At 40.1% G+C, this 12,086-nt stretch overlaps 1 protein-coding gene across 4 annotated transcripts; it reads left to right on the forward strand.

Moving 5' to 3' along the window:
* The first annotated feature begins 424 nt into the window (after positions 1–424).
* Positions 425–11,911, forward strand: LOC122770716 (zinc finger protein 345-like). 4 transcript variants are annotated; one of them, XM_044027770.1, is made up of 9 exons: positions 425–597; positions 1,749–2,460; positions 3,650–4,063; positions 6,422–7,111; positions 9,545–9,606; positions 9,691–9,828; positions 10,239–10,422; positions 10,540–10,794; positions 11,109–11,911. In XM_044027770.1, exons 1-9 carry the CDS (start codon positions 589–591, stop codon positions 11,705–11,707), a joined length of 3,063 nt encoding a protein of 1,020 aa, XP_043883705.1. In that variant the 5' UTR covers positions 425–588; the 3' UTR covers positions 11,708–11,911. The 4 variants fall into 4 exon arrangements, with proteins under 4 accessions (XP_043883705.1, XP_043883706.1, XP_043883707.1 ...); XM_044027771.1 differs by having other exon boundaries at positions 9,691–9,825; XM_044027772.1 differs by having other exon boundaries at positions 3,692–4,063.
* The last annotated feature ends 175 nt before the right edge of the window (positions 11,912–12,086 follow it).

A 12,086-nucleotide genomic window follows, 5' to 3' on the forward strand; every position in this document is an offset into this window, starting at 1 on the left:
TAACATAATATGTAACTGCAACAGACACTAGTAGTCATTTTTGAAAGTTGGAATCAAAGGGCAATGATAAGGGAAAGAGCTCATCTCATGGAAATCTGTGTAAAATTTGCTATTTTTCACTTTTTGTTATGAAAACTATATACATTTGTCTTTTATATATATAACTCAGTCTAATGTGCAAAAATATATATTTAAAGTTGTAAAGGGGAAGTATAAATGTTATATAAACTGCACACAGAGTGACTCAGTTCATGCATTATATACTTTAAACAAAAAATTAGGGACAGTAAAATGTAAGTCAGTCAGTGAAGCATAGTGTTGTACAAGCAGATGATTAATGCGTCAGGTGTTACTAGCTTTGTTTGCCTATTTTTGACGTCCGACCTGGCAACCCTGCCTGAAGCTAGCTCCACTGCTTCTTCTTGTCTCCTCCCTTCCTGTTGTTAGCGCTTAATGCTAACTGTCACCACAGCCCACAACCCCCGAAACCCTGAAAATAAACGGTTTGCATGCAAACACACAAACACTGCGTGGATGTACGGACGCGGCGACGTCAGCTGAAGCAAACGTCGTGATATCTTATGCACCATGAATGAGGTGAGTCGTGTGAATTACCAAATATCAATCAATCTGCGCTAGCTTATGTTAGCTATACGCGTTAGCCACTTAGCAGTCAAATGTGTACCTGTATGTGTACGTGAAGCAGCGATAAGCTTCTCAGGTGTGTTTACATGGCAGTGGTGATTCTGTACAGCGACGTAGAAAAACACACGACACTCGTTGGCTCAGACTTGGTGGTATGTTGCCCTGTAGCATTCATGTTGACATATTTACATGACGTGCTGGTACTGTCACACCATAATAACATGGTTAAAGATGTGTGAGACACGTGCACAAGTGCATCCCTGCTTCATATATCATTGAAATAATTACTGTTTACATGGGTGTCTGTTACATACACCTTATTTGTTAATAGCCTGAATACACCATGCGTGAAGACATGACAAGTTTGAGCATTCATGGAACTACAATGAAAAGTTCATATTAATGATTCAGAATCAATGTTTTAGTTGATGTCCTAATATCTGCCTTTATTTGATATACCTGCCTTTATTGATATACCTTTATTGTCATTAAGGTCTATCAATTCATACAGAGCCCCAGACATGACATGGGAAAAAAAAAACGGATTTGTGGCCACAAAATAGGTAAAATGTGCCCAAGAAATACTAATTTGTTGATAAGTCAAATAACACATCCTGCTGAGATGTCTGGTCTGGCGAACTTGGGAACCGAGGGGGTTCAGTACAGAGTGGAAGATCCTGACATCTTATTTTCTGATACAAATATCTTTTTGTTTTTGCAATTAATAAACATCCACCGCTGGTAACCATGATCATTTCCAGAGCCTTGCAGTTGGTCAACAATGAAATCTATACTGGCGTCCAAGTATTACCTCACTAATAATGATTCCTTGCAAAGTGAGGCTTCTGAGAATATCTTTGTAACTTACTTCCAACCTAAAATAAAACTCAATCACACTGTTTCTGTCCATCCCGAAGCTTCAGCCCTCGTCGTTTTACTTGTGTAGCTCTCCATGTAATTTCTGAGAATGTTATTATAATATTATTAATGTGTGCAAGTTTTACCAATTCTGAGAAATCAGAGTTTTTTTCATGTCTGGGGCTCTGTATTTTCAAGAATAAGTAAATGTAAATAAATTAACTTTATTTTTCTCTCTTGTTCAGGGATCATCCTGTAAATGTTGGGGTCGAGCTGTCCCCTGTTACTGTGGAACCACATCTGATCCATTACATAAGTCTGCTCATGAACACAACAGTCCTCCCAGGAATGTCCCCTGCATTGATCAAAACCAACACAAATATGACGATGCTGCTCTTTGCAGGAGTGGAAAGGACTCTGCTCGTAATCCTGTGCACAGAGATCAGAGCACAACTGAAACTAATTGTGAAATAGTTTCACTAAGAAGAGATTCTGACGATAAAAAGACTGGAGAGTCTGCAGTTGACATGATAGAAGTCACAGTTTGGTCTGGTGACGAGGAGGAGTCCACTGCAGCAGAAAACCCCCAGACGATTGTTAGAGACGAGAAAAAGCATTTCAGTCAAATTTGCAAAAAACTATTAAAAACTCGAAATCATCGGTGTCAAAACACAAAGAAACATCACAGAGGAGTCAAACCGTACAAATGTTTCTACTGTCAGAAACGGTTCACCTGCCAAACCACTCTGGTCATTCATCTGCGGAGCCACTCTAGAGGGAAGTCATTCTTCTGCCCTGTGTGTGGTTTGAAGTTTTCTCTGATGAGACACATCAAGTCTCATTTGAAAACACATGCGGAATATACCATGGTCATGTCAAAGGAGCAAGAGCAAGCAGAGACAGTTGTTAGTTTGGTCCTCTCAGATGAAGAGTGCGAATGGGATCCAGGCAACTCTGGTAGGTTAAAAGTTTTGTTTTTGAAAAAAAAAAAAAATCTTGGCCCGAAATATGAAATCAGAGGTGCAAATTGCAGCAAATTAGGCAATTATTAGTCCCAAGTAAGATAATAAATTTGCATGCATTACAAACACGAAGAAGTATGAAAAGTGACCCTGTAATGACGTAGACCAGTGGTTCTCAAACTTTTTATACCAAGTACCACCTGAGCTGTCAAAGTAACACCATTATCATCAACGTTAAAATACAATGGTGTCTGCAATGGACTTTTACAGGAGTCAGATTTATTCCCAATATGATCATTTGCTCACAAACACTGGTATAGCAAAATTAAATTAATTAATTATATGTTTTAGGACCTGTCCACATAGAAATGGGTATAGGTGAATACGCACATGTTTTTTTTTTTATCATATTGGCGTTTCGTCCACACGGAAAAAAATCAAAGTTGCCAGGAGTCTGTGCAGTCGCTTGTCAACACTGTTGTTTGGTCTGTTTGCTTTATGATAACTTTGATAATTTTCTTCATTTATTTCCCTTTCTTTCCCCTGGCTTAATTAATTTTATGTCCATTTCTGTTATTATATCTGTAATGTGACGTCTTCTCCTTTTTGGTGTAGCGTTACATCGCCATTTAGAGGCCTGGTATATGTACTACAGCGTTTTGAGAACTTGGGGGTGGGGTTCCGTGTGGATGAAAACATTTCCTGAAACGATGACATATGGACAGGAAACCTTTTCAAAAAGGCAAAGAAAAAAAATTATTTATACATTGCATGGCACAGAAAAAAGATCGGCACATAACATGTGCCATTTCCGTGTGGATATGGCCTCATTTTCTACGCACTCCGGTCAAAATTGCTCAGCTCCACTCTGATAAAACACAGTAGAACAGTATTTATGATTTTCCTTGTATTGGTACTACCATAGGAAGCTTGCATACCACAGTTTGAGAACCATGGGCCTAGACTACAAGTATGTACAAAGTTAAAGATAGATAAATATAGATGGTGTCATATTACTTTGTCAACATATACATTTCAAGTCACAAAAATTGAGGAAAATAAAACTGAATGCTAATTTTCTCAATTTCTCTGCCTCTAATTTGTCTCTAAGATTATTGATGGTTTCAGTGTTTATTTGTGTTTTATTGCTCCTAATATTGGTTTGTCTGGTGACATGCACACAGCCTCACAAAGCAAACCTGGGATTTACCGTTCTGTGAACACAGCACCCTGGAGTCGTCAGAAGGACCTGGAGGCCAAGGAGCTCTTAAAGTGCCCAGAATGTAGCAAGGAGTTCCAAAGCTCAAACGCCAGAGACCACCACCTTAAACAGAAACATGGCAAACACCCATTTCACAAGTGCTACCACTGTGGACAGACGTATAGAACCCACCGAAGCTTGACAGTTCACCAGAGGATATACCATCCACAGCCTACAGTGACTGTGAAATATGAAGAAGAGCACAGAGCTCCAAAGACATATGTGGGTTCAACATGTGGAAAGCAGTTCCCTGCCAACGCTTCACTGAAAAAGCACCTGTGTGGAAAAGGTTTCACACAGATTGGAAACCTGAAGACGCACCAGAAGGTTCATAAAGGTGAGAACACTGATTAACATTTAGGAAAGTATATGTACTCATATACACCCGTAAGTACAGAATATTTATAATAAGTGTAAAATCGTTTTAAAATAAAAAAGAATATGTGCTTATAGAGTACTTAACAAAAGGGCCTTGCATTATGGAGGCCACCACCTTGCACAGCCATGTTTCTACAATAGCCTGAATGGTGTGTGTTTTGAAGAGGAAGCTCAATACAAAAATTAAGAATAATGATCCTTCCTTTAGTATGAAAAGAACACTGAAGAGAGGGGTTTACCATTAAATGTCACCTGGTGGTGAAAAAGGTTGTGACGTCAGCCATAAGGGCAAATCTATTTTAAATCGTCAAGACAATCATCAGATGGAAATCCACAGACGGCACCGGCAGGCAAGCACCTATCAGCTGTCAATCACACTGGTGTGCACTCATGTGTCGGTGCTCAATGGGAACATAGTTTACAAAATTGACATCATGTTCTATTGATGAAGAGCAGAAACTAGGGTTTGATACCATTAACTCCTCAAGTAAAAGCCCATAGACCCACTTTCCATAGACCATTCAAATAGTGTTCTTTTTGCAACCAGCTGAGTTGCCCCCTTGTGGCTATTCAGTATATTCTAACTTCCTGCTTGTTTGGCCTACCAGCAAACTAGAAGACTATGTCCACTCTTTATATACGACCTTTGTTGGGAAGTATTGTGGGCTCATGGGAATTGTTGTCTTGTTTGGTTCCCCTGTGTGTTTGTTCTTTATGTAGAGAGCTTCAGAACCAGAACATGCAGCAAAGAGCATTAAATAAGTTGTGATCCATTAGTGACAAATACACACAATCAAAAACGAAAAAACTAAAGACAACACATTAGCTATCTAATAGTTCCATACATTGCCTTGATTTCATTGTAATGAATTCAATAAGACTGCAGTGCAATTCATAAGGAGTGTGCCCTGGAAGTTATAGCAGAGACAGTCAAGTGAATGATGTCATTAAAAGGTGAACAAAATGAAAAAGTATGTTACTGTAAAGAGGAATATTTAGAGATTATATTTAGGGATGTAAAGATTAAGATTCCCATGGCTTTAAAGAGATATACAAAGTACTGTACATAGCAGTCTGTCTTTTGATATTTCAATATAGAAATGTTACATAATATCTATCAATTTATCTATCCGCCTGTCTATATTTACATACACTCCATTATTTTTTTCTCATTTATAGTGTAAGAATTCATCTACATCACTTTAAACTTTTACACCGATAGCAATTAGCATTTATTTGGTGTCATGTTTCTCGCTTCAGGAAATAATCTTAAGGCGATGAACATAAGCAAGTATCAACCTCCATCTTGGCACCCAGCCCCACATTTTCAGTGATCACCTCCACATATATAAACTGCATTTAGGGGTGGTTTACATGCAGCATGTTTTGCGCATACAAATACACGCGCCTGTTTTTCCATGTCTTCCGTGTTGCATCGAGATATTATCAACTTTTTCGGGATACAGCAAATGCTTTTTTACATGACTTTTTATACTTGGGCCAGAGATGTAGGTCAAGCGCGTCTTTGTTGAGTCAAACACACTTTTTTTGAAAAAGCTTTGAACCCCCCCATCATCCAGACGAAGCTCCTGAATCAGTTGATGAAGGAGAGGATGCACACATACCTGTACATGGTGAGTTTTTTTTTTCCACACATCCAGCTGTGAGGAAAATGGGGCTAATAATAAATCCAATGTCTTTATTTCGGTTCTTTTTTGTAGTTTCATGTGGTAATTGAAAGGATTTGGGTGCTTCGTAAATATGGATGCAACAGGAGTGCAAACCTCAAGCACCTTGCTCAAAAAAACCCTGATATATACCTGATATTAAGACAAATCTAAGCAATATGGTTTTGCGAACCTCGACTGTAAACCTTCATCAGAGCCGAAACTCTTTTATGATGTAACTTTTCCGTTCAGGATGAAGTGGTTTGTGTGTTTCATAACATCTCTGCATTAATTGCACTGCTATGTTCACAAGCTACATTTGTTTAATTTACCCTTGGTTTAGTGGTGTGAAGGGTGGTGGTGATTTAGTGGTGTGAAGGAGGTTGTGTTTATTTCAAATATTTTGGCTGAAAGTATTTTTCCTTTTGAGACTCTGATCTTTTTTCTGTGAAATGTGTTGAAAGAGAGAAAAATGTGTAAAATCTTAATTAGTAAAAGTGTCCCAAACCTAAATATATTTCATGGAAAATTGGACAAAGATCACACCCTTAGCACTTTCCACACAGCAGTTTGTTCCATTGCTAATATAAAAATATTGATATTTGCAGTTTTACCTATTTATTAACTTTGATTTTCTTTTCTTTTAATAGGGGAATTTAACAAGATGCTAGAGTCACAGAACAGTTCCCCTCAACCTGAAGAGTCATCGATGGAAATCTACGTATGTCATTTGTGTTGGACTCAATTTTCAGATGAACAGCATTTAGAGGAACATTTAAAACAAGTCCACAAATCAAAGAAGCCTTCTTCCTGCACACAGTGTGACAAGACGTTTGTGCACATCCAGAAATTGAAAGAACATGAGGCTGCACACAAGGGTTTGAAGCCGCACCAGTGTCCCCAGTGTGATAAAGGTTTCCAGACCTTAAAGGCACTAGAGAACCACAAGCAGGATCACACAGAAGAGAAACCATTCCAGTGCATTATATGTGGTAAAAGGTTCAAACGGAGACCTACTCTGAGAGCTCATTATGCGATGCATTCTGGAGAAAAGCCCCATCTGTGCTTTCTCTGTGGTAAATGCTACGCCCGGGCTGAAGATTTCAAAGTGCACCTCAGAGTTCACTCAGGAGAGAAACCTTACCAGTGTGAGGAGTGTGGGAAGAGTTTCTACTACAGGCAGGGCTTCAGCACACACAAGCAAAGTCATAATGCCAAACCCACGAGACCTGCTCTGCAGCTCGGCAGACCCAGAAAGTCAAACAGGCCCCAGAAGATCTCGCAAAGCCCTCTGTCTGATTCAGATGGAGAGGACCCGACCTGGAAGCCTCCTGACCAGGGTAAGTGTGTTGATGAAAGGGATAGTGAAGGTTATTTGAAATGTGGTTGTATGAGGTATGGATACATTATCATCACTGACCTAGCTAAATGCACTGCCATACCATTTCCACGCTCCCCCTTTTGGGACCTGGACACACCTCACTCTTAACGTGGCAGCCAGCACGGACAGTGGGATAAACTAAATGTGAAGACTATAACTTCTGTTCCCTGAAGGAGAGGAACACACATAGTGTGGTCTGACTCAAGATACCTCAATTAACGTCCCACGGTTAAAAGACCAGTGGTGGCCCATTTGAAGGTCCCACCTGCACATATAAGCTCCCATCACCACAGTAATTTCTCACTTCGATGGCCACTCTTCCCCTAGCCCAGCAATGCAGCTTGGCAACTAGTTGTTGCACCTCATCATTCCTCATCTTTGGGAAAACAGAAGTTATAGTCTTAACATTTTGTTCCCTTTTTGTCAATTCTCTTCGTACAACACATATAGTATGGGACATGTATTCACGTCCTGCAGAGCAGCCACTGAACTGGAGACAACCCTTTCTACTATTGATGATCACACTGCTTGTAGTGTACCTCAAAATCTGCTGGACTATTCATATCTCTTGGTTGAGACAGTCTTGTCAATCTTGTCCAGCTGAGATGAGGAGAACCAGCAATCATTATAAGGAAGATTTATGGATCCATCCACCCCATTTTTATGCAACAGGACCAAATAAACTGCCACGTATGGTTCCATGGGTGGATGGTTAACCACACCAGTTTCTTCAGCTCCATCTAGATGCAAAAGGGGGTAGTCTCCCCCAGAACTAACACTAACAGAACCTATCTCTACAGGGTTGAATGCTGGAGCTGACTACAAAATGCACATGCTTCAGGCTCCATCAATGCTGTTTGAGCATGAATGGTCCTTGACCACATGCTGGTCCTTGTCATGCAAAGAGAAGCTATGTTCCTGAGAACAGGGGCAAATGGTTGATTTCTTATGTTATGGCTTGGTGCTCAAGTGCCCTACTTTAAGCTGGTAGTAGCTGATGAAGGAAACAGAACTAGGTAGTAGCAGCAGCTGGTTAGCCTGACTGGGTAGCAGTGTTCTTAGCGAGGTAAAGAGCATAAGAAATGAGGGGGGTCTTCGCATATATCACGGCTGAATTAAGGTGTCTTCAGTAAGGCCATGATATCCCGTACTGTATGTGTTGAGTAGAGTCACTTAAAAGGTTCACCAGATAAAATCTACACCTGCTTAATTCTACAATATCATATCATAATAAGAACATGTATGATTCTTTTCCTTGCCATTAGACACCCTTTTCCACCTGGAGAACGGCTTTCTGAACTGCTTCAAAGTTGCCTATCCATCGCTACCTTCATCAGTCATTTCAAATGTGCTATTTTGTAACCGCAGTGTAAAAATTGTTGGGATTTACCAAAGTGACACAATACAATACAATATGGTGACTCCCACTGTATTGAAAAATCTCTATTTGTGTACTAAGCAACAGAAAATTGTGAATTTGTTATTTTTATCTCTGATTAAAAAATCAAACTTGTGTAAAATAATTGACTGTAAAAAAGATGTGTGAGTTCTGTTTGAGGAGATTGTGTTCTACATCTGTTTGTGGACAAACGAACGAACATACGACAAATAAACGGTAGGGTGGGAGATACTGGAAAAACAGTTTGAGCACAGGATCGCACAATGTTTGTTCATGAAGAGTGTTGGTTTCACACGGATTCACGAGCACTGCGCAGCATTCGTAACTTTCCGTACTTTCCGTTGACTTTTTGGATATGTGATCCTGAAAAAAAAGAAGATATAAAGTTAGACTTACCGGTCCAATAGAAAGAGAACCACCATGGTATCACTATGCAGCCCTTACTGGGCTTTCAGTTGTGGCCACCATTCAAACGCAGCACTGATGTTTACTCTGGGCTTGGGTCGCTCTTCTTCAGCCTTTTTCTTGGCAGTAGCTTTCTCCAAAAAAACTGTCTTTCGTTTGCAACCAACACCTGATGTTGGCAGCTTTTCTGCCATAACGTGGCTACAACTGTCTCCAGTTATGCTAGATGCTATCTTTTCCATATTGTAAAACGTTGGAAGAATCTGAGCATGTGCGATTAGTGCATGAAGAGGGGTACACGCAACGGGGGAGGGAGGGGCAGATGGCAGTTTGATTGATGCATCATCATCCAGCTGTCCGTTCCACAGCTGACTGACATTTTTCTTTTTTGTGACAATGCATTAATTAATAATTAACTGGTTACAATCGGGGTGTGAAGACGATTTTAAGCAATATAGTAAAAAACACAAGAAATAAGATGTTTCAAAGGCCCTATACTCTTTTAACTATTAAAAATAGCTTGTCCTTATGTTCTGTATTTGAACTAATGCTTATAGTAAAATTAATATGAACAGTTTGTTTCTACAGGAAACAGGCGTCATCATCAGCTCAAGGACCAAGACAATTCCACTGTAGAGGACGACAACCAGGTCAGAAAAGCTGCATCCTGTCATCATTTAAGTCAACTGCCTGTTCACAGGCCTTTGTATTCATGGACACTTTGTGTTTTCCAGACATCCACATGGAAATTTGGTCATCATAAATCGATGAGTTTGTGGGACCAAAACCCAAATGCCTCTGACGTGGGGACAGCGGAGGCCCAGGAGGACGGAGAGAGCGTTGGTTACAGTGCCCTCTTCAGGGACACGGTAGTAAGTGCGCTAAATCACATCCAGTCTTGTTACCTTCAAACAATGACCTCACGATTCTTCTCTTAAATTCATTTTGTCTATAGGTGGTGTAGTAAATTACTGCACCTCTTTTGTACCATGTGCAAAATCAAGTTTGATGCCTCACAGTGTTTATCAAGTCACTCAAAGTATACAGGATTCCTGCCAATCCTTAAAAAGTCTTAAAGGCCTAACAAAAACACAAGGCCTTGGTGTTTTCTTTTCTTAATATACCAAAATGCCTCTTGCAGTAACATCACACAGATCAGGATACAGGAAGCAACCATGTGTCTGTTGTTGTTGTTTTTTTTTTAATCTTTTGTTAGTCTTTTCAATATTCGCTCAACAACTTATGAAACATGATAATCATTTCAAACCTCTCATGATCACAGGATCAGGAGCACTTTGAGGAGAGCTGTGCAGCAGAGCAATGCTCCTGGACTGAGTCTGACACGTCTTCTTCACCGCCACCATCAGAGGTCAGTGTCAGATTGAAGAGGAAGAGGACTGCACAGGTCACTCTGAAAAAAGAGACACCTGAAGCACAGGGCCACATCCCCAGCCTCATACGTGAAGGTGAGTTACGCTGATTTACATTTGTTTCACCAGATAAATCTAACGCTTGAATGGAAACACAAACACGAGACTAGACTTGTCACATTTTCACAAGCTTGTTTTTTTTTTATCTTATAGAAAAAACTCAAATAAAGCCCAAATCTGAGGATGAAGAGACCTCCCTGAAACAGCCTCAGACAAAGCTGTCTGTGGCACCAAGCAGACCGAAGAAGAAATACGAGTGTCCGACCTGTGGAAGAGTCTTCTCTGTCAACACTGGTCTACGACGGCACCTTGTGATTCACACGGGGAAAAGACCGTACAAGTGCTTCATATGTGGAAGAGGATTCACCCAGAGTGGAAACCTGAAAACACACATGAAAGTCCACAAAGGTAATTACATATGCATGTATTCATTTGGTTTACAGTGAAATATTTTTCCTTCTTTGATACGTATGGGGATTTTATTGATTGTCTTACAGGAAGTAGGAAACTCAACTAAACAACACAACTGAATGGCAGCATTCATTTCCCCTCGTAGTAACACTTTTAGTCTGGTTGTAGTCTCTGTAGAAAGTTGCACAGAAAGTGAAATATGTGGCTGTAATAGCTCATAAATAATTGATGTGAGGTTACTTGCTGGTGTGATTGTGTCTTAGCAGTGCAGAACAGCAAATGACTGTGAATGTTTTTTTGTTTTCTCACAGGAGAGCTGCCAAACTGGACATTACTTCAAGAGACGCGTCCCCCTGATGAACCCCCTGTGACTGTGCATGTGTGTGGAGAGTGTGGAATGGACTTCCCACAGAAAGAACAGCTGGACGAACACAAAGAGAGCCACAAAAAGCCTTACGCGTGTCTCGAGTGCGACAAGACATTCAAAAGCGAATATTATTTTAAAATACATCAGCGCATTCACTCTGGGGATTCACCATATATCTGTTCAGAGTGTGGAAAGAGCTTCGTCACGGGAAATGCACTGAAAAAACACGAGCTAACGCATACCGGAGAGAGGAATTTCCACTGTAATCAGTGTGGGAAGGCATTTTCACAATCCTCCCACCTCAAGGTGCACCTGAAAACTCACACAGGAGAGCGTCCTCACCTCTGCTCCATCTGTGGTAAAAGCTACTCCCGAGCATTTACCCTGAAGGTTCACCTGCGAGTTCACACGGGAGAAAACCCCTACACCTGCGAGAAATGTGGCAAGCGTTTCTATTACACTCAAGGTTATCAGCAGCACCTGAAGGTTCACAACAAGAAGCCAAAACCGCCAAGTAAACCTCTGGGGAGACCAAAACAGTAGCGGATTGTGGCAAATAATAAACAATGTCAGTAATCTGAGTGGACATACATGGGAAAAGTAAACATATTACTGGTTATACTTTAGAAAATTCACATTAGTGATGTTACTGGTTAAAACATGGTATTACTCATATATTACTACAGTCTGTGGCGTATGCTACCTGTCAAATTATACAGTTAAAGCAAATAAATATATTGTGAGTCATTTGTTTCTGTGTTCATTTTAACCAAATGGTTTCTTTATAATAACTAATAATGTGACTCCACACATCACAAAACATAAATAAATATAATTTTCAAGCTCTATCCTGTCGTCATTAAATGCATGTGTGATCAGAGCTCTTATTTTAGTTTCTTTCTTTCTTTTCTTTCTATCTTTC

The sequence above is a fragment of the Solea senegalensis genome, linkage group LG6 (genome assembly GCF_019176455.1).
Source record: "Solea senegalensis isolate Sse05_10M linkage group LG6, IFAPA_SoseM_1, whole genome shotgun sequence".
In the NCBI taxonomy this organism is placed as follows: Eukaryota; Metazoa; Chordata; class Actinopteri; order Pleuronectiformes; family Soleidae; genus Solea; species Solea senegalensis.